A 23,617-nucleotide genomic window follows, 5' to 3' on the forward strand; every position below is an offset into this window, starting at 1 on the left:
TGCGAGCTACCAAGTTTGAATGAGCGGCGTTCATTTTTGTAGTTGCTTGACCCTCAAATATATGGTCTGAGTTTAAGATTCATACCGTTCTAACTTTGATAATCAATGAATATTATATGTTTTCCTCAAAAAATAAAATCTGAACTTTTAGTTTCGAATGAAAGACATGGGTTAATATCCAAAATAGAGAGAAATAAGAGCTGTAACCAAAACAGCGAAAAATAATAAGACGGCTCAGATGATTACCCATGGTGATTGATTGAAGAGAGGTTGTGATTGTAATCGGGGCTTTTATATGGCGACTCCAAGGTTTCTTTCTTAAAACTCATAAACGACGTTTTGATAACTCAGATTTGGTTTAGATTGATTCGATTTTTAACACTAAAATTAAAAACCGAACCGAACCAATTTCGGTGCCCTTTTTTTCAGCTTGATTTTTTCTCTGTTCTCGGTTTCGCGAACCCACCTCTAAAACTCAGACGGGGGGATATAGAAGAATTGAGCACTTGAGTTTCTTAGGGCACCCAAAAAAAAAAAATTATAGGGAACGCAATGTAGTAGCGGACCGTTAACTACTTGGGCGCTTAGAACTTTAGAAGTAACTCAGATAAGCAATGTGTGAGAGGCTTTTCAATCGCCACCCTGATTTTTTTGGACGCTTTGTCCTGTGATTGCAACTCTTTCTGTGTTCTCGGAAACTCTAAAAAAAAAAAAACCAAAACAAAACAAAAAAAACCGAAAAAGATGAGTGAAGATGAAGAGCAAAACTGGAATCACCTTTCTGGCCTTGAATAAGTAAAACCCAAAATGAATCCATCTGGAAATGATTCTATTACATATACAGATTCCTAAGCTTATTACCAACTTCCACCTAACCTTATTACCAACTTCCAGGCCACAGAAAGAGACTGCCTAATCTAAAGCAGATTGAACTCATAACATGAATACTAATATATTAACAATAAAACATAATTTCTATCAACATTCGTACGCTCCCCAATTTTCTGACAAGTAAAGAATTCGCAAAAGAATAAAATTTCCCAGCCATTGCCATTGAGGAGCACACATGAGCCAGCAAGAATAGTATGATCATCTAAAAGCATCATTCCTTCACCGCCCTCTAATAAACAGACGATGCTTTCATTCACCAAAACCATCCTCGTATCCTTGGTGATTGTAATTCTGAAAGCTCTAAATCAGTACCGGCTCTTTCATCTGCAGAGAGAATAACCAATCAGAAACGAAGGATGGAGAACAGATAGAATTAACTTGAATCAACTATAGTAACTGGCTGCAAGCAAAAGATAATTCGGAGAAGAAGCTAGGAAAGATTAACAACAGAATGTGGACAGAGTAAAAAGATATCTCACTGACATGTACATGGTACTTGAGACAGATGACTGGCATACTGGGGCAACAAATCAGTCGAGACTCTTTCGGTCAGCCAAAGCCAAATCCTTCACTCCCTTCATGAATAGCAAGCATCAACCGTTCATGAAGCTGATCCTTAGAGGTATACTCAGGAAGGTCTAGTTGATTAAAGCTGGCAACAAATGAGAGTGCATTAACAACAACATCAAGCTTAACAAGCACAAAAAGAGAGAGAAAAGCTAATTATGTTGATTTGTCCTTGGTAAGAGGCAGGCCAAAGCAAACTACATATACACTAACCATGTATGAGCAGAGGGCAGCCTGTCAGGAGCTCCATATGCCTTGTGAATCTGAAACCTCTGAGGACCAGAGATGCCTTGCAAAGCCTTGAAACCTTCCAATGGAACCTGGAACCACAAATAAATTGGTTTTACTAACTTCAAATTAACCCATTCAGAGAAGCTCACAGCCTTATTATGGGACTCAGTACATATAATTTGAGTATCATTGAGAAGATATAACTTTCCTCAATGGCAAAATTCAATGAGACAAAGACGTAGTCACAGGTAAACCCCATATTCATATACATAGAGGACACAGACGGCTAAAAGCAAGGCCAAAATGCAATGCTCAGGCAAAAAGCATGCAAATCAAATGTCAATTTGGAGTGATAATCCGTGAAGAAAATTCAGTTGAAAAACATTAAAATGGTAGGAGACAGAGGTCGGCTTTGGTGGGGGATTGTCCGTTTCCCCTAGAGAAGTATGTGCACGTTTGCCCCCTTTCTTTCTTTTTTTTGGGAGGGGGGTTTGTTTTGGGGAGGGTTGGGGGGTTGCATATATTGCCAGAAAAAAAAAAAAAAACATGAATGCTTGTTGCTACATCCAGTAGCATTGAATAAACCGTGTTGCAGGTACTGAACCAGCACTTGTGGAGAAGAGCAAGAACAATGTGTTATATCTACCTTTGATGTGCCAGTTACAAATTGAAGCAGTCTTGCCATGTCCTCCTTGTTGAAACATTTAACCACCTCCCAAAACCATTGTACAACACTAGATGCTGCTGTATAGCCAGTGTACTCGGTGTTTGCCTTCAAGTCATCCACTGCAAAACCAATGCCACCATTTAGATACCTCATCAGAAGCAAAAGAACATTAAATAAGTAAGCTAATTCAGAATCCAACTCACAATCAATCTCCGGAAGACCACTGATAAGTAGCTCAAGCTCTTTATCATTAAAAATCGAGATAAGCTCGCGTGGAACCAATTCATTGAACCCCTCCAAGAAAGAATTAATTTGTGGACGAATAGCATTTGTCAAAATATGATCAGCTACAAGGTCTACATACTCGTGCTTAGTTTCTTCCGTAACCCTGATATTTCGTCCTCCAGGTTTAAGCTCATAATCAGTCACCTGTTCAAGAAGAAGATACATGGAAAAGGAAACATATATTAGACAAAACAACAAAGGAAGAAATAGCAAAGCCTATGAACTCAAAAGTTCAAATTAAGTCAAATAAGTATGACATTGAATATTAAAGGAAGTCTCTGAAGACAAAACTAAAGAAATAATGAAACACACATATAAATCAAAAGTTGATATTCACATACCTGGTTTTTCTCATAAAGAATATGCTTTTCTTCATCCGCATCCATGCTAAACGTCAGGTCAGGAATATCACTCACATCATTCTATAGAAAAGAAAATATACAAAGAGAAACAATAGTGAGAATCCTGTGTGCAGAAAACTAGCACAAAAAGGAACTTCAGAAGTACCAAAAGGACACATTATATATTGGTTAAACGATATGAGGCCACAACCAAAACCAGCCCCACATACACTAACTGTCAACAACCAAATTGTGCTGACAAACCCACTCACCTCTAACATCCATTTCAAATTCTTGTAGTAATCAGGATCCACGGCTTCTATATCATGGTATGTCACCTTTACACCAAGTATGTGCTTGTAGAAGGATCGAGTGAAATAAACATCCAAAAGTTGCCCATCAAATACTGCCTTTGCAACCTGCACAAAAAAACCAAAGCAGAAAAACTCAAAATGACATCTTAATTAGACAGCATAAGAACAATTCCGAAAATCCCAATAGTCCAGAATAATTACCACGCGGCCCACAAATTTAAAGTAAGAAAGATGTTCCGTCTGGTATACAGAATTGGGGTTTGGCTGGAAAGTTGCATTGTTTCCGACAGTAGTGAAAAGCAATGCACCTTTGTCAAATATAACCCTTGATAGTAATTGATACCATTCTCGCGTTAGACCACCAGCATCAATACCCTCTTCCCCTTGGAATTGGACATTTAATCGTCCCTTCATGTCCTGATTAGGACGCATTCTCAACTGATTGTAAGAATCTTCCAAAACATAAGCACGACGAACACTTATTCGCAGCGGACCGGAGAGATGTTGCTCATGCTGTTGCCTAATTCTTGATCGGAAATATGCTCTCTTGTTATCAAAATCAATTAGCCGTGGTGCCTTCAACATCATAGTAAGGGATTTCTCCAACAGCCCTGGATTCTGTCTGATAAATGCATTCAAAAGACGGCGATGCTTCTCTGCAAACCTTGTAAATGTGACAGCACCATCAAGCTTCCTCTGAGAATCCCCACAGCTATAAAACTTAGTACCTGAAGGATCTGAATTTCCAGCAGACTCTTTGACTTCTCTTGCAGTCACATTAGCTTGATCTTGCAGTGTAATAGAGTGGTTTGCTTGTAGCTTTTGACACAACACAAAAAATGCCTCCATAAAAGGAAGCAGTCTCTGGGTTCCAGGAGGAAGAGGAGATGAAGAAGAGGAACCTTGTACATGGTCCCCAATATTTATAGTGGACATGGTTGGACAAAAAGAGCTCTGGCCCAACTGTGTTTCAGTGGCACTTATACAGTCACTCAATTCTTGCCACAATGGCTCAAGTGCAATATTTAGCTTCCACATGGTGGCATGCTCCTCCTGCTCTGCATCATTCTCCAAAACTGAATTCTCATTTGTACCAGGTGAAGTGAGTGAGCAAAGTGATTGCAATACTCGTAAGATTGCCGACCCAGCCATAGAACCAGCACTCAAACCCAACATCTGTGTATTCCGGAGAGTGACAAGCTCGCTGACAGCTGAGGCACTCAAACCATGAGCTAATTCTGAAAGCTCTGAGATAAAGAACTTTCGATGGGTCACTGCAACTGAGGCCAACTTCTTCAGCACCTCACTGGAAAGCATATAAACTTTATCTGAAAGCCTGATCAAACAAAAGGACCAGATTACAACTCATTTAAAGAGCAACTGCTCATATAAGTCACAGCAGTTACAAGCTTAAAAGTAGCACACAATAAATCAAAGCATGCAACTAAAACAATCAGAGAATAAACCATACCCCTCACGACCAAGAAGACTGCAAAGATTATGCAAATCGGATTCTGGCAGCTTCAAGAAAATACTATGGGTATCTGTACTTTTGTTTGCATCTGAAGTTGATGATCCAACACCATCAGGTTTAACCTCTTGCTGAGATTCTGGTTCCACAGGACGACCATTCTGACCATCTCCAGAAGTTTCACTTATAGATAGATTTTGGGAATTCCCATCAACCCTTTCAGAGGGAGAATGGACCTCTAATTTTGAAGCTGAATTATCAACAACAACCTGAAGCAGGTCCATGACCTGTAGAGAGATTAAGAAAACCCCTAACATTAGATTCCAGGTATTATATCAATATTGGAACAAAGCAAGATTGGGAGGCCAAATATATACTTGGATATATGGCAACCAATACACATCTCTGGCATATAAAAGGTAGGAACTACTAAGTAGGGTTTGCCCAAGATGGGTTTTAGCCAGGAAACTTTACACAACTGGATTACTCTTGACCATTAAATCTGAAATTTACATGTGCTCTCCAGTCTCATGACTTGGTATGAAAGTGGATGACATATTAAGGAATTCAATACTTCTATAATACAGTAAACAAAACTCCCGCGCCAGAACATTTAAAAAAGTGATTCAGACTAAAGTAGTGAATTATACCTGCTCAAGATGAGCAGTGCTACGCAAGAAATGAGGTCGATTAAGGAGCTTCAGAAACAATATCAGGGGAACATCCCCATCCTGGGTGTTGACAGGATTAGATGAAAATCCTCCTTCTCCGATTTTCTCTTTGCCTTTGTCCTTCTTGGTATCCATATTTAAGGGACTTAAAGACTGAGGAACACCTGAGAAATCAAAGTAGAATAACATATTTGCCACTGCAGAATGATTTGTAGCTAAATAAGTCAAGATCTCAAGGATCCGACGCAACACCAAGGGAGGAAGACCTGTTGAAAATGAAAATAACACAAATTAATTGGTGGGTTATCAATAACAAAGAAAGTTTAATTAATTTTTGTCAAGTCAGTTGAATTACCATCTAACAACTGAGATCTGCCATATACAACATTTGAGTGGCAACCATAAAGCCTTTGGGAATTAATAGTAGCTAATCCACTGACTGAGCCTTCAGCCTCAGGCTTGATCAAATCGAGCAAAAGACGCACTAAAATTGCTCTTGTAACACTGTGTGTACAAAGGATTAAGAAGAGCCTCTGCAAGAGTCCTTTGCCAAGGGGCTAACCGCACACAAAAACAAAACAAAAAACATTAGAACATCGTTTTTTTTTTTTCTCCGCTTTTTTTTTTTTAACAATAGAAACGATCAATAAGTAAATTATTTTGTAGGTGATGCACATGTATAACTACATGAATGTGTGCAAGCAATTTTCATGATGAATTTTATATTCGAGATGAAATTTATATTAGAGATGATTTTCATGCCGATCTACATCTTGTTACGAGTTGGAATACTACACGCTAAAACATAATAGTTCTATACCAGGTTACTTCCACATCATTCCAGCCAATCATGGTTCCTACATCCTATGTGTGCATTCAACTTTCATGTAAATCTTATATTGATGATTTTTTGCAACAGAAAATGAGACCTTGGAAAGAGTTCAATTATTAGACAAACTTTAAAAACACTTGTTCCATTGTACTATAAAAGGTTGGGACTTGGGACTCTTGGGCACTTTTCTATAAGAAGTTTGTTCAATATTCTTCTAATCAATATAAAATGTTAATAGTACTTTCAACAGAACACACAAACTCTGTTGAAACCCCAGAACTTTAGACACAAATTACTCAATATTTCATTCACGTGAAGCTGAATTCAAACTTAACTATCAAATCCACCAACTTTTCATAACTATTTAGGTAGAGGCAAGTTGTTTGGTAAAGATATAAAAAAATTTAAAGAAAGATGAAGAAAACAGCTATACCTGTGCTAATCGTAGAAGCCTAATTAAGGCTTTCAATGAATTTGCATCTAGAAGTGGCTCGCCTTCATTTTCCTTGCCCTTTAAGCTATCTGTAATAGAAGAAACTGCTCTCCGGCCAATTGTGACTCCAACACCCCTGTCCATTACTGTATGCCGGTCAAAACCCAATCCATTTCTCCTATTATTCAGCCTGTGGCTGCTCCCGAAAAGGCTGCGAGCCTGATAATGACTCATTGCTCGATCTCTTAGCATTTGAGCTTCAGCCAGTAGTGGAGAAGGCAATGCAGACAAAACTGCTTCTGAAGAAGTTAAAAGTACCTGGTACACAAGCAAAATAAACAATTACTATAAAAACACAGAGAATCACCACACCCAAGATAACGAAGATGACAGTTCCAGATGGAAACCTCTTCCCGTAAATCAGCAGGAAAAGTAGCAATTATTGAAGCATTGTCCATGTCAACAGGTTGTCCTTCAGCCTGTTGTGCAACTCTTTGTGCTCTTTGTTGAGCCAAAACTTCTGCTTGAATATCCGGAGGAAGGGCGGCTAAAAACTCAGGATCAATGTCATCCGCAGAAGGTGGCGCATAAGGAGGAGGTTGAACTGACTGAGCTTGCTGTGAAGCAAGAACCTCCGCTCTCAACTCTTCAGGTAAAGCCTCCAAGAATGTAGGGTCAATTGCATTAGCACCAGGAGCCTCATTGTTCAAAGTAACTTGTTCAGCCTGATTAGCTTCTGGAGCAACCAATGTGTTTTGGCTTGACGGCTCATCTGTACCATTTTCAAAAGCAGGCATGGGATGGCCAGTTTGATTTACTTCATCAATGCAATTCATGTCAACATCAACATTTTCTGGGACCAGAGAAGTATGAGAATCACCTGAATTAGACACATTGAAGCCGAAATTTGCTGGCATGTCACCAGCTTGATTGCCTGAAGATCCATCCTGACCCATAGCTTCTACTGTAGCATCATTGACATTAGAAGGCACTTCAGAACCCCCTTCCTGTTGCAAATCAACCCTTGTGCTTGCAGATGAGTTGACAAATTCCGGCATTGACCCTTCTTGCTCAGCAGTGCCATTACCCTCCCCAATGTCCATGTTATCATTTCGTGTACTGTCCAAAGAAGGTGCCTGGATTGACATTGGTTCAGGTTCCTGCAAACAGCCCCCTGCATCTTCGACAAAGGATTCTTGATTGACTTGTTCTTGGCGAGGAATACCCTCAGGCCTGGAGATATCTTGATGTGTCACCTCAACACCCCTGTCTTGGTGCTGATCTTCAACTTGTTGGCTGGTGGTGTTACCACGATCTACTACTACTTGACCATCAGTTGAAGGAGGCACATCTGGCTGTTTCTCCTGCACTACTGAATTCTGAGAATGTGGTTCAACAGGGGTGTCAACAGGAGCAAGACTGCGCAATTGGGATATAAACTGTTCCTCAACTGCCTGAGCAATAGCAGCAGCATGAGCACCTGCTTGAGGCTGGCCATCATCAGTCCACCGGCCATCACCTGGGCCTCTTCGTCCCGATAACTGCAATGAATCCATACCTACAGAATAATCAGTCAATGGTGGCGGGGCTGCACCACCCAAACGGTCACCGAAAAGATTGCTTGGAACATGATCATATGGAAGAACAGGAGCATCAAACATGTAGAAATGAGCTACATCAAAGCTCCCTGATGATAGAGCTTCTAAGTCCCGGGATGAATTTCCACCTGCTGACCACATGGATACCAAATCTCCAGACTGGGGAGGCCTTACAAGGAGAGGATGTTGAAAGCCATTTGCTTCTGCAACAGATCGCTCAAAGGAAGACCTACTCGTCTGACGACGTCGATCAAAACCTAACGGCCTTCGTAGACCAAAAAGGTCATCCACATTAACCCCTTCAAAAGGTTCGGCAGCAACATCAATCAGACCACTTGCAGCTCCAGGTTGCCCAAGTACATGTAAATGATCAAGCCCGTCAAGGGCTTCCCTCCATCTCACTTCTATGACACGATTCTCATGGAAATCATCATCATCTTCATCAATCATCTCATCATTATAATCATCTCCCAGGCCAGTATCATCATGGTCTTCCACATCAGTATCAGCCAGAGACATCATGCCGCCACCATCTTCTGCTATATCCTCATCCTCATCCTCTCCATCATCATCATCCTCATCATCCTCACCATCATCACCCATGTCATCATCTTCATCACCCATGTCATCATCTGCCCTACCCTCAACACGAAAAGTCATTTCAATTTGGTCATTGTTGTGTAACACATTGCCTTCTTCCATCTCTTCACGCATAAAATCCATCCCAAGCTCCATGGGTTGGTTAGAAGCCAATGGTCCTTCAACTTCAATTCTCATATCATGTTCCCCTGACTGGTTCGGAGTTGCATCAGGATTACCTTCACTTTGAGAAGTTCCTTGATCCTGTTGTTCAGTTGGCACTGCATCTCTGACATCCTGCTCACTGCTTGTATTCTGATTATGCCCCAATGTATCATCAGCTGGAGTAGTTACCTGATCATCAGATCTTCTATTTAACACCATGGACTTTTTCTTGTTTGTCTCATCAGATTTAAAATATTGCTCACTAGCATTAGCAGCCCTGGTTAGACTTTCTAAAGCCTTGAGTATGAGATTCACAGTTTTGGGAGCATCAGGATGGTCCAAATCAATCACCTGGAGAATACTAGTCAGACACTGAATCATTCCCCCATCTATCATGCTTTTTGCTATGTCAGGTGAAAACCCCGTACCAGGTAAGTTGCTTGATGATGAATTTTTAGACAAAATAGAGTACACCAAATCCACAAAAGCATACACCTTTTTATCTGGCAATAAGATGCTCTTCGAAGAATTACCATCAATGTTTGAAAATGATGATAATGCTTTCACAAGCTCATTAATTACTCTTCTACGCCCTTCACCAGAACGACCACACAGAACTACCAGGAACCAAGAAGCTTTTTCAGATAACTTGTCTCTCCATTCATCAGGTCCAGCAGATTTATCAATGGTGAGTGGAAGCAATCGATGAATCACATGATGAAGTATACCACCATGTCCAGGACCTTCCAGTTGATTAGCTACCCGTAATTGAGCCAATTCCAAATCCCGTTTAAGTATAACACCAACTGCATGTACATACATGAGAAGAATATCACTCAGTAACTTGAGAACAAATGTTACCTTCGCCAGCCCTGCAGATCTTTCAGATTCAGACTCCACTTTCCTTGTCTCATCAACCTTTGATTTACCCTTTACCTTGGTAGCAGGTTCATCTACCTCCATAGAAGACAGGTTATTCTGACAATCTTCCTGGCTCTTTGGAAAATAGTATTTCAAAACAATTTCAAGCAGCTGATCAATCACTTGAGTAAGATTAGCAGGGATCTTCTTGTGACCTTTCAAGCATTTACCTGATCCATCATGTACTTTATTTTCAGGAATACGGATAGATTCATTGGAAGATAATCCAACCTCACCACCAGATGCTTTAGGTTTGTCCTTTTCCTTTTCTTTTTCCTTCATTAAGACAATGAATGTCCTACCTGCTGATGTCTCCAACTGACAAACAGCAGCAGCAGCTTTCATAAAAACAACCGGATCTCTAGAGATTACAGGTGCCATTGATGTCAAAAATGTCCTTGCAGAAGTACGTGCACCATGCCTGTTGCCACTCAGTGTTTGGCGAATTTCCAATTCCATAGCTGTTTGCAGTGTTTGCGGATCTTCAAGGAGATGGCGAACAATAGCAGATGCAACAGTGTCATATCCAGGGAAAAAACAACTTCTGGGAAGGCCAAAAAGAGCCGCTAATCCTCCATGTTCAAGAAACTGCAAAGCAAGAGCATGAGTTTTCGTCAAACGAGCACACAGCTGTAAAACAGCCTGCATGATCATAGCTGGGACATGCTGCTTTATCAAATCACAGGCAACGGCCAGCACCTTTTGACTCTCTTCCATAGTCAAATAACCAGTTGATTTGCCCAATATTTTCTCAAATCCAGTGCCACTATCTTTTTCCTGGGCATCCGTATCCTGTTTTTTCTCTGTAACTGCATCAGGGATTGACAAGGAAGTACGCTCTCCAGATAGTTCAGACAGAGATCCTGTCTGAGTCTCTTCAATGTTCTCAGAAATTCTGGGCCTTGATTGCAACATGTTATCCAAAATAAGCAGTAGAGCACTAATACATTTTGGAACAAGAAGTTCATTGCCTGACTCGTCTTTGGCCTTAAAATTCATTAAGATATCTACTGCAGCAGACACAATACCATTCTGTGCAGCAATTTCCCTTGTACTTCCATCCTCAGAAAGCAGCAATGCTATGACATGTGATAACATACTCAAAGAACTGGTATCCTTAGAAAAATCCAATGGACAAAGCTTGAGCTGCTGAATTAGATAAGATGCAACTTTAGGACGGTCGTCACCTTTGTTCCGATTGCTAAGTGTCACAAGCAAATCTGTCAATGGGAAGGCCATTGTGTCACTGCTCTGAAACAACTTAACTGATGCAGCAAGAATATCATCAACTGGAGGAGCTTTCACACAACTCTCTTCTGCCAGCACATCTACAGACTTGTCAACATTATCAGCTTTAGATGTTTCAGATGAATTTCCCAGTGATAGAGCAAGTGCCCGGGCCAGTTCATCATCCTCCTGCACAGGATCCTCAGCATGGCTGCAAAGCCACTCCATGGCCATTTCAACGCTATTTGTTTCCACCCTCCTAAGCGCTTCTTCTGCTCTGACCCTTGAAAAACCCATCTCCATAATGGTAGTAATAGTAGCTTCATCAAGTGGTGGAGGCATGAATCTTTGGTTTGCAGTTCCAGCAATGCCACTGCGATTCTGCTTCACATCTCCCACACCAGAATATACATGCATAACAAGTGAAACAATGGAAGCAACGAATCCTGGACTACAATTTGGAAACATGGGGTGGTTCCAGATAGGAAGTATTACATCAAGAACTTGAGACTGAAGCATACGAACAAAAACTTCTGGTTCCCTTGGCACAGGAAAAAGCCCAATTGATAGACCAACTGCAACTGGCTGAACAAGCAACTGTGCCTGGGATGCAGAGGTTGTAGATAAGAGTAAAGAAGAATTAACAAAATACTCCAGCACACGGCAATAGCTTTGTAGAGTCTCAAGCAGCCATGAACTATGGGACAGTTTACTGCCTTCACCTGTCTTTTCCTGATCAATGCCTGATGTTGGCATACAATATGGTAGGGTCCATAACAACTGACTAGTAGCTTCAAACGTTGTGAGCAGCTCCTTAAAGGTACCATGGACATAGAAATTATTAATTGTTGCAGTATAACAAGTGCGTCGTCTGCTATCAAATGTAAGTGCCATCATATCATCCACAACTTTTCCAAGGTATCGACACTTGACTGATAATGAAGTATCAAGCCCAGCTGAAGTAGAATGCCCAGGGAAAATAAGAGCCTCAAGATAAACTTTAGCTAGGGCAGTTCCAAGAGTTTTTGAGGCCAAACTCAATGATCCAGAGTCAACTCTACGCCTATTTGGTGATGTGAATCCCTTGACAAGAGCTGTGAAGAAGGAACGTAGAGTGGAAGCGAGCTTGTTAAGAATTTCTGTAACAAGCACATCAGGACTTTTCTTTTTCAAATCCTGGGATGTAGTTGCCTCCGATACTGTGGAAGAAGATTCAGAATCAATATGTAAAGCCTCCAAATGCCGGCCTGTCCTTCCTCCTCTCATGCGTGTAATCCCATGCCGAGTACTACGACGGTGCAAACCTTCACCACTGCGAACAACTGAAAGGAACTCACGCTCTCCACCCCAAAAGGGCTGATTCCTAATAGAAACTGGGTTCATGTATCTCACCATGGGAGTATTAGCATCATCATCACTCTCCCTTCCCGAAGCATTAGATGGAGCTGCCTCAGCAATGTCTTGTTCTTGTTCAGCATTGATCTTCTCATCAGACTTGACATCATTACACAGAGAGATTTGCCAAAGGATTTCCCTGTATGTACTCCCAAGATCTTTCAATACATCAGCATCTGCTGCACCCAGTTCAGACACCACAGTAGTCGTCCCTTTCAATAGAACATTAGACAGAGACAGAATAGCTTCAAGACTGGAAAGATGCTTCAAAACCTTAGTTTGCTTTGCAGATTCCACCAAAGAAAGTTGAGTCCCACCAACTGAAACTAAGAGTTCATTTGTTGATTTCAGATGCTCTCTCAAAAATGAACATACCGCCCGAGCCAAAGAAGCAGAATGTTGTGGTGAGAAGTTTTTAAATGCAATAGATATACTCTGACCAACTGAAACAGAAAGAGGCATTAAAGGCAAGGTAAACAACTGCAGGACAGCTTCTATTCCCTTCTTCTCCACAAATATACGACAAGTGTCACCATTCTGAAGTATAGTTTCAAGAAGACGTGCAACATTGCTCACACAATCAGGAAGCAATACTTCAGCATTTCCCACTAAAGAATCAGAAGATGTTTCAGTTCCCTGCTCCGAACTATCCATCTTGGATGACTCCCTATCATCTGACATGACTACATTCCTTTCTTCTCCATCAGTTTCCATGGGAACAGGAGTAGAAGAAGATAAAAGTTCGGTTGACATGAGAAAAGAATCACCCCCATGTCCAATTTTTGAGATGACATTTAAAATCTCAATTAGCATATCCACACCAGGACCACGTAATGAGGAGGCATGGCGCATTAATTCATCCAATCCACTAGATAGGGAGACAGGTGTATCACTTGTTAGAGCACGCAGATAGGTTCTTGAAGTAAATATCTTCACAAAGCACCTCAATGCATTGCGATCTTTCACAGCCTGAAGACCATTATTATTTAGACACAGGGCATCCAGACACTGTGGGATGCATGTAATGGCCTCTGTTGAGCAAAGAACGCCATCCATTATAGCATCCAGAAAGGTAGAAGGAAGACCTGCTTCATCTAAAACTGGAAAACAGGTAGGATCTTTGTGAATTAAATCACTCATGACAGAAGCCGCAAGTGAAAACACCCCACCACCAAAATCTTTTGCCCTTTTAAAGATTATGCATAAGCATTGCGGCAATAGGCTCTCCTCCGAGCCATAAACACGGGCAGTATTTCCAGGTGCATAAGTCCCCAGAGATATAGCACGCAGTAGAGCTTTCATCAGCAGTCGTCGATGATATGAAACAAGAGGTTCTGAATACAGAGGTTGCATGCTGTCTATCTCAGTGGAAGTTCCTGCAACTACTTGTGCACTTCCAGAGGTACTAGAATCTTCATCTTGTTGTTTTGGCCCATTTTCTACATGAGACACTTCCAGCTGCAGGCGAGAGATGGTATCATCTAAACCGCCCAAGTCCCTGAACAATGCAGCAGCTGGATTACTGTAATCCATAAAAGCTTCTAAAATATGCACAGATGTGCTGACCAAATGTAGGTGCTGTGGATTTGTATCTTTAAGCAAAGGGAGAAGGGTGGGGATAAATCCAGCTTCACGCATGGCTGAACAACCGGATGATGATGAAACCAAAACTGTAACAAGAGATAACAGAGCCTCAGCAAAAACAACAGACCACTTTGATGTATCACTGATGACGGAATCAATGGCCTTCTGCATGAGGCTGGATAGGATTCCACGATGCCCACCAGATGTGACAGCAGTCAAAACATTAGGCTGTCGGGCCCGATCTTGAGAAAGAGCAACCAATGAAAGAAGACATAGAATTCGAATTTTCTCAGGAACTACATCTTCCAAGCTCAATAATGACACTAGTTCATTGACAAACTCCGGTTCAGTGTTGAAGAAAGAAACAAGGTCATCGCCATCACTATTTGCTTGAACAAGAACTATGAAGGCATACAGACGAATGCAGGCATACTGTTGACGAGTAGCTAAAGAGCCGAAAGCCCTTGCAAAACGCAATCTTGTCAATAAAGCAAATCTCAAACTACTGGGTACTTTGTATTCGGCAATTAGCTTACTCAAAAGCTCAAGATCAGTCTCTGGATGAGTGTTGATGTTAGGTAAATGAATGATTTGTAAACCTTGGGTCTGCTGTTCTGTGGTTGGTAATTCACTTGCATCTTTCAACGCATAAAACTCAAAGTGAAGGGTGCATCCTAACTCATAAGCAATAGGGTCACAACCATCCTGTACTGCACAGGCAATTAATCCAAGACCCTCTTCCTTTCCTCCCCAACCTTGTGCAAGAGCAAACAACTTTGAATTTAGTGAAGCATCTCTGATGGAATACTTTCCTACTGTTTTCTTCAAAAATGCAGCCAGAGTCTGCAGGCAAGCCTCAACCACATCCGCATCGGTGCAAGCAAGCAAAGATGAGAGATGCTGCTGCATTAACACATCAAACAAAGGCATAAAATTAATATAAACCAAATGGAACTGGAAAATAACAAAATGCATGATGGTAGGACAAGTCACCCATCGTAATAAAGCCTTCATTCCATGTATAATTGGGTGGGCAGATCATGGTTGGCAACCCGAGTGAGTAACAATTAACATATTACAAATAATAATGATAACAGTATATATTTTATATAATAATAGTAATAATATGTAGGAGATAAAAATCTTAAAACATATTAGGTAATGTCAAGCAACCAAAAATTGACCCAACTGAAACTGATATGGTGATTGGTGCCATATTTACCTCATATGAACTGTAGAAGTGTTTATTTGTGCAGTTCTCCAAAATTATTCTTATCACGCGGAGAACTTGAAGAAGAGCTTCTCTTGGAAAAGGAGGATCAGAGTCGAGAAAATTATCCTCAACCTGCAAGTCCTTCCTAGATTTTATATGCTTCTCAAAAAATGAATCAAAATGGTTGAACAGATCAACCCAATGATGGAAATCTCCCTGCACCAAAAACAAAAGCATATAAATTAAACTGCAAATCATAACCAAAACTATGTAACATGTAAGGGTTATAAGACCACCTTATCGTACTCCCAGACAAAACCTTTTAAAGGTTCCTCTATATTCTCAAGTGGAACAGCAGTGACGCTGTTGATGAAGGATCTAATTTTCGGAGGCTGACATAAAACAAGGCAGAAGTTAATACTAGTTGCATCTATTTTCCAGGCATCGATAAATTCATCTATATGGTATCCCACCTCATAAACAAATAACAAATAGCTTGAAACAAATGATTATGTTGATAAAGTTCTCAAATTGCAATAAGGCACAGCAATGAGTGACACTAACTAAGCAACATACAAAGAAGGGAAAATACTGAAAAAGGACTGTACAAAGTAATGCAAACAATATAACATAGTGCAAGAATCCAAACCCAGAAAGTAATATGTTTGATAATACTTTAGCCTCACTCAAATTGCTAACAATATTGAGTACCAAGTAAGAGAAAAATATTAATCCACCCACACATATCAACTAGCGTCTGCAATTGAGGCACTGATTTTAGAAGTACAGTTTTGCTTTCTATATTTTATTGAAAGAGTATAAATTGTATATTATATTGCCAAAGATTAACAATCCTACCTTCTATCCATCCCTAACCTCATTAAAGTTAACAAATTGACATATGCCTAACAAAAATAAGCAAACAGATAAAGAAACACTCACTAAAAACACCATCAAAACTATCAAAAGCACGAAAAGGAATAAGAACATATCCCAAAACCATCAACTTCACAAAGCATAACTTCATTCATACGCATATATATATGTATATATATATATATATCCAAAGAAACAAGCATATATGTATTTCATTACAATAAAATTGGTTTTCCATTGGTAAATATACTAACCACTTCCACGGCCCTCCTTCTCTTCAACTTCATGTTGGAACTGAAAGCATTGCCCGAATCAGAACGGCTTTGAATTGCGAACCGATCAATCGCCGGAATATCAATAATTGATCGAAGAGCAGAGACTGAATTGGTTCGGAACAAAAACTAGCAGTGATTGGAATAACGAACTGAGTGAAGGTTTTGTTTACGCAATTTCACGATGATCGGATCGCTGAGCTCCGATGATCGGAAGGAAATTGAAGGTTTGCGATCAAAATTAGGGTTTTGATGAGATCGCAGAGCGAGCGAGAGAGAGAGAGAGAGAGAGAGAGAGAAGTAGAGAGAAATTGAGGAGAAATAAATAACTGAGACGAAGCTAAAGAGTGTCGTATATATATAGAGGGAGAGAGTTTATGAAGGAAACTGTGAGGGATAAAAGAGAGGAGGTTGCCAAAAAAATAAAAATAAAAATGGTATTAAAGTCTTTTTCTTCTTTTCTTTCATGGTAAAATAAAATTCTAAAATCCCAAAAAAAACTGTAGGTTTCTTTTCTTAATTGATGACTTCGCGGGTAACATCGGAGGAAAAGACGACAATATTCATTAGTAGATAGAAAGTATATCGTGAATACATCGTAATGTATAGATATTAATGGCGTCGTTATAAAAATTAAAACAAAGAACACAACATGCATGTAAAGAAAAATTAGATCATGAACATATAGATGATTATACATTTTTCATAGTTGTTTTTTGGTCAATCGATACTTTTCATGGTCAAAACATTCAATATCATCATCTTATGAGAGAAGCAATTCCTTTGGCTAAACTCTAAAGAGGTACCATATAAACATTATACAATATGTCTAAGCAAGTCATGCATGTGTTTGATCCAAGCTCAAGATCGATCTGTTTTTTACATACAGCAATTTCATGAAATAGCTTATTATGCTAAATATAGCACTATTTTCGAAAAACATATTTCTTCTTTTATTAACTTTTGAATTTCATTTCCATGAAAATTGTGGTATTCATTTTTATTTTTTTTTAGAATAAAATTGTGGTATTCATAGTTAAGGCAATTTTGGAGAAAGTTGACATATGAATACATATCTATACATCTTTGTATGCCCTAAAAGACTAGTGTCATCATTGCTCAAATATTGATGAGATCAAATCACATAATCTTAATGAAATTTTTCGTTGTTTTGAAGATATTTTGAGTAACCTAGTTTAAGTTTAATTTTTAGCAAGTTATTTGACTACTTGAGCAAGATTTGTAACCGTGAATGATACCAGGTGTCCTTAGGGGTCATCATGGGTCGGGCTAGAGTCAGCCCTACCTTAAATTTTAGGGCTTAAGTTCGGACCAGGCCGGGCCTAATTAAAGTCAACAAAATTTAGAGTCGGACTGAGGCTTAAATATGTTAACCATTACTCATCCGAAAGGCCCGAGCCGCTAGGGCAGGCCTTCTGAATAGGGCCAAAATGGGCCTTAATTTGTTTTACAAAAAGAAATACATTATTTTTTTTTTCCTCAAAATGTGGCTCAAAGATTATATAGGTAAGGGAGGTTTTATTCATACCTCCAAAATTAGCATTTGGACCTCTTCATTTTTTCAAGTGATAGTTGACTTTGTCAACTCATGTTAAATTACCAATAAAGACACAAAAGAGGAGAAAGAAAAAAAAATTTCTTACCTCTACGAACAACAGTAGTCTTCAATTTAAAGAAATTATGTGGTTTTTGTTTCATTTATTAACATTTCTTGATTGGATGCCAAGATTTTTTGGGGAGAAAATAAACTTTCCCCTTGTCTTCTTCTTGCTTTGATTTTTTTTTTTTTTTTTTGTAACGTCAATAAAAGAATGAAAATCTAGAAACGATCCCACATAGGAAAGTTGACTGAGAATTTTGATGAATTATGGTGATGTTGTTTGAGTTTCAAAGAGTTCCATAACCCTCCTGCCAACTAATTTAAATGGCAAAACACCATAAACTTTTTGCAGATTGCTTTGAGCTATCAAATCTCATGAGATTGTTTTTGTTTCTCGGAAGCCTATGATCCAAATGATCCTGCTAACTATGGAGTCATTCAGGAACAACTGAAGCCCTCATTTAATCTTCTAGAAGATGCTGGATTTGAAAAAGAAAAAAAAATCATCCGAGCTGTTAATGATGATGATCAAGAAGAATTCAATGACATGAAGGAGAAAGATGACAAACTGTTAGAAAAGCCAAATGCTATTGACAAGAAACTTAAAGAAAAGCTAGCATAGTTGGATCATACTTTTGGAAAGAAAGGAAAGGTTCTAGAGAAAGAGATCAGAGATCTAGCAGATGAAAGAAATTATTTGACGGAGAAGAAGAGAAGCCCTCTCTATAGAAAAGTATGTAAACGTATTAAGACGCTCTGACTACAGAAAATTATATATACCGCATGTCCTTGAATTCATGGATCACATGCTTGTTGTGGGCGACTTTGATTCATGGGCATGGACTCCGAGGTTATTCTCTTTCAAAAAAAAAAAAGGCTTTTATAGATTTTAGTAGACAATGGGCATTGTGGGAAAATTAGGGAGGTGCAAATAGCATATTGGTTATTTGTAAAAATAAGTTGGAGGTGTATTAAGTGAGGAGGTCCAAATACCAATTTCGGAGGTATGAATAGAAGCTCCCTATAGGTAATACAAGACTCATTTTTTTTGTTGATCATATTTAGTGTGTGTGTGTGTGTGTGTATTGCAATTAACTAATAACATTTATAAATAGAGAAAAATTCAGTCACTGTCCTTAAACTATGCTGCCAATGCCAATTTGATACCCAAACTCTCAAAAGTATCAATGTGATACCCAAAAACCCCAAAAACTTATATTGGCATCAACGTGATACTTCCGTCAAAAATATCTAACGACGCCGTCTGTTTGCTGACGTGGCAAACATGTGGTCCCCCAAAAAAGTGAAATAACCAATTTACCCATTTTTTTGGTTAATTCATTTTTTTTCTTTTCATTTCTTTTTCTTCTTTTTTCTTCTGGGATTTTCTGGCTTCTGCTTCTTCTTCAACCTCAATCTTCTTCTTCTTCTCTCTCCTCCTCTGCCCAAACCATCACCAACGCTGCCATCATCCTCTCCAATTCCTGCTACAAATCTATGTTCTTCGCACTCAACTGCCGGCGGACATACCCAAAACTAAAGTTGGGTGACATGATTAAAAAAAAAAAATCAAATCTTTCTGCATCCAGAAAACTGCTATGGCTTATCCACCAAAACCTATCTCCTTCTTCTCCGCTCAGCAACTTTCCTCCTCCGCCACCACAGCCTCAGCGTCCTCCTCTTCCACTGCCGCCGTCATGTCAGTAACATACCAGAAACTCCGATCAAAATCACAATCATAGGACCAAAGCAACATATAACTATGAATTCATGTATACCAGAACTAAAAACAAACCCAGCATAAACCAAAAAGCAAAACCAACCTAGATAGCAATTGAGCACAATTAGACCAAGAAAAAGATTTGGCATCTGGTACTTGGTACCTTTGGCTTCTCCCACACACTGTCAATTGCTCGATTTGAGTGAAGAGTTGAAGCTGAAGAGTGAGCTCCACTGCCTCAACAACAATGGTGAAAATCACAGAACCTCTCATCACTACAAATCAAACACCTCAAGCAAAAGCAGATGAACCGCCTCCAGACTTAGATCCCGAAACCATGCGAGGCCTCCTCCTCCACCTCTTCCTTCTCCCCCCTCAAAATCGTGTCTTTCATTTTGTTCGCCACCATCAAGCCGCTCGACCACTTTTGCCACCGCGACTCTGACGCCAGCAGCCGCCTATAACCCTTGTCGCATTCTCCGGCGTCAACGGCGCATTCCGGAGACTCTCATCCTCTTTGATCGCTATCGTGATCGTCGAATCAGAACTTCCTCCAATCTCTTCTTCTTCTTCTTCCCTGCTACTGCCATTATCACCCTCGACGTCATCGTTTAATCTAAGTGACGACACTCCCCTCTGCCCCTGGTTCACAGTTCGCCGTTGGGAAGCAGCTGTGAGTGGGAAACAACGGCGTCGTTTTGGGGATGGTGATCCTCGTCCTCTTTAGAATCGACGGCTGCGGTGGCATTGTCGTCGTTGATGTTGGTGTCTGAATCGACTGGTCATGGAGGAGTACCAATAGCTACTATGGATATAAAGGCACGGTGGATAGTGAAGAAACCAAGGATGAAGTTGGTGAGAGAGATGAGACGGGGGTCGAGAGAAGGAGATAGAGTGAGAGACTGATAGCCTCCAAAGCCATCAAAACCCAGAAACCCGAAAACCAGAACCAAGAGAGAAAGAGAGATGGAGCTTTGTGCTCCGTTCTGTTTTTTTATTTATTTTTTTAAATTAGTTAGTAGTAAAAGACTATTCTGCCATTGATAAAAATATCATATAAAACCCACGTGTTTGCCACGTCAGCAGACAAACGGAGCCGTTTGAGATTTTGGACAGAAGTATCACGTTGATGTCAAAATAGGTCATTGGGTATCACATTGATACTTTTGAGAGTTCGGGTATCAAATTGGCCTTGGCAGCATAGTTTGAGGACTGTGACTGAATTTTTCTCTTATAAATATTAGTTAAGGTGGCTATATTCAATTAACTATCTCTCTAAATCTCCCAAAATTAATTGTTGTTTAACAAATTAAACAAAAATTAAAGAAAATAAAATATATAACTTTTAACTTTTACTTGGTTAACAAAGTATTTTGTGAAATAAAATAAACGGTGAACAAAGTATTTTGCGAAATAGGTCACCGAACGCATTCTCATCCTACTTTTTTTTTTTGTTACTCTATGTCTCGACACCCCCCCCCCCTCCCAAATGTTTAAATCTTGGTTCCGCCCCTGGATTTATCGAAAGACAGTTACAATTTGTTACATTAAACATAAAATTACATTAAAGGACAGTTACAATTTGTTTTCCTATGACACCCTAAAGAACGCGTATTTAAACTTCATCCTTAATTTTTTCATTCATCATTAAAACCTAACGCTTTCTTACTTGGCTAAATAGAAAAATAACTCGACTTAAACCCTACATTAGAAAATGAAATTTTGGGTACTGCAAATTGGTGAACTAAGTACACTTAAAATTAAAAAAATATATGTACGGTGAGTTAAGACTTAAGAATGTATGGTGAACAAAGTAATAGGGTGACAATAACCACGTCCTTAATATATTAATATATCAAGTAAAACATCTTTCACTTAAGTTAGTATATGATTGCGTGTAATTTACTGTTGTAAATAATTGATCTATCATTTATATATCAATATAGTGCGTATAGTATATTGTTATCTAATTATATATTTTTCTAATTCGATGAAACAAGGGCACAACAACCTTTTTGTGATAAAACCCTCTCTATGAAGTTTTCATGGTCAACTTACACAGTTGAGATGGCAATACCGACTTCATAGATCTTTTGTTTTTTTTGGGGGGTGGTTTGTTTGGTAGCGAAGTAAAAACGAGTTTAAGGCGCAATTGAAAATTTATAACTTTATTTGACCAAAAAATTTAAACCAAGCAGTCAGGTACACTTTGCAGTAGGGACAAGTGTCAAAAGCCCAATTAAGACATGAAATTACGAGGGTGATGTGGGGCTTTGTTGAATCACGACCATTTACTCGATAGCAATGGATGAACTGCATCAAAACAAAAGTTATAGAAATAAATTTTCATTAACTTTTGAAAATATTTCACTATGTAAATCAATTTTTTACTGAATTTTATCTTGTATGACACAATATATGTCACACAATCATCTTAACTTAACAATTTTTCATGTTCATAAATAACAAGTAATATTTTACTTATCAGACATTATACATTTAATTTTGTATAAATATTTGATAACGGCATTTTTATGTACATTTCAAGTCATACATGTTCTTATGTTATTGTACTTCATGATGATGTTTTCATGGGTCTAGTTAGCAAGAATCCCACCATCTTTTCTTAGTTCTGATTAGATGTGCTTAACCAGAAAAAGATATCATTAAATACAATGAACATGCATAACTTTTCATTTTGGAATAAAAATAGAACGTGTTAAACTTTCTGAAGGAACCCACATGTTTCTTGTTACTTTGGTGAAGCAGATTCCCAGAAGATAAAAGTTGAGAGAAAAAGGGTTATGCCACTAAAGTAGGTTATTCCTTTCTTTGGGTCTAAGTCAATTAACCCCAAAACAGTCAAAATGTCAAATCTAAACTATGCCAAAATGCCAAATGAAGCAGGCCCAGACATCAATGCCTACAATGCTTCCTTTTTTTTGGTTACAAAAAAACCAAAGGACTATGATGAAAATCTCAAATACATCTAGAACCTAATTAATCGAAATGAAAGGTTGGAGCATTAGACAGGGGCAATGAGTATCGTGGGAAGAAATCTCAGTGAAATGACCCATATCAGTAATCTCATCCATTATGAAGTTCACCTATCTCAAAACTTGCTTGAAATTGACTTTTTCAACTAACAAAAATAGAGTAAAAATGTCTCAAATTAAAAACTTGATGCGTCAAAAGATTAGAATAACACCATTCATGTTGTTAATTAGGATCTTAACATCTCCTTCCACATGAACATATTTGAAACCACGAGCAATAGCATGACACAATATTTCTCAAAGAGCAATTGCTCTAGTCAGCAACACATCACCATGTCTGATATTTCTTTTTTGAAGAAGCTAGAACTAAAATTACCACAATGGCATTCTCAAAAAAAAAAAAAATTACCATAATGGTGTTGATAACAACTAATTCTGCTCAAAGGCCTACAATGCTTGCTTTTAACACAATATATGCAAATTTATATGAAAAATGAGGTTAACGAAATTCTTATTATTTTCCTCCTCATCTACTATATAAAAGAAGAGAACAATAACATAGGAAGAATCTTTCAGTTCATAACAACAATTATCAGTCAGTAACTAATCGACCATCTAACCAAACCGGAAACCAACAATGCAATTCGGTGCAGCCCAATATGCCTTCCCTAAAGGAGGGTAGTGTTACCTTTCCAAAAAAAAAAAAAAAAAAAAACTAAAAGATAATATCATTATTTAGATTTTAGA

At 38.9% G+C, this 23,617-nt stretch overlaps 1 protein-coding gene across 3 annotated transcripts; it reads right to left on the bottom strand.

Moving 5' to 3' along the window:
• Positions 1-755: 755 nt before the first annotated feature.
• LOC112166717 (E3 ubiquitin-protein ligase UPL1) lies at positions 756-16,869 on the bottom strand. Of its 3 annotated transcripts, XM_024303606.2 has the most exons (17): positions 16,516-16,869; positions 15,682-15,777; positions 15,395-15,601; positions 7,584-15,075; positions 7,111-7,475; positions 6,704-7,021; positions 5,794-5,995; positions 5,418-5,704; positions 4,768-5,054; positions 3,498-4,632; positions 3,255-3,401; positions 2,983-3,063; positions 2,560-2,785; positions 2,336-2,475; positions 1,672-1,778; positions 1,375-1,543; positions 756-1,215 (listed from the first exon to the last, which is right to left on the bottom strand). In XM_024303606.2, exons 1-16 carry the CDS (start codon positions 16,546-16,548, stop codon positions 1,441-1,443), a joined length of 11,226 nt encoding a protein of 3,741 aa, XP_024159374.1. In that variant the 5' UTR covers positions 16,549-16,869; the 3' UTR covers positions 756-1,215; positions 1,375-1,440. The 3 variants fall into 3 exon arrangements, with proteins under 3 accessions (XP_024159374.1, XP_024159373.1, XP_024159372.1); XM_024303605.2 differs by having other exon boundaries at positions 7,111-15,072; XM_024303604.2 differs by having other exon boundaries at positions 7,111-15,075.
• Positions 16,870-23,617: the final 6,748 nt, after the last annotated feature.

The sequence above is a fragment of the Rosa chinensis genome, chromosome 5 (genome assembly GCF_002994745.2).
Source record: "Rosa chinensis cultivar Old Blush chromosome 5, RchiOBHm-V2, whole genome shotgun sequence".
In the NCBI taxonomy this organism is placed as follows: Eukaryota; Viridiplantae; Streptophyta; class Magnoliopsida; order Rosales; family Rosaceae; genus Rosa; species Rosa chinensis.

What these genes read in the sequence shown, in the direction of transcription:
- LOC112166717 (XM_024303604.2), bottom strand. Translation starts at nt 16,548, where the DNA reads ATGAAGTTGAAGAGAAGGAGGGCCGTGGAAGTG. An exon ending in ACTTCTACAGTTCATATGAG is followed by an intron (nt 15,076 to 15,394) that starts GTAAATATGGCA and finishes GTGTTAATGCAG; the next exon opens with CAGCATCTCTCATCTTTGCT. An exon ending in TTAAATTTGTGGGCCGCGTG is followed by an intron (nt 3,402 to 3,497) that starts GTAATTATTCTG and finishes TTTTTTGTGCAG; the next exon opens with GTTGCAAAGGCAGTATTTGA.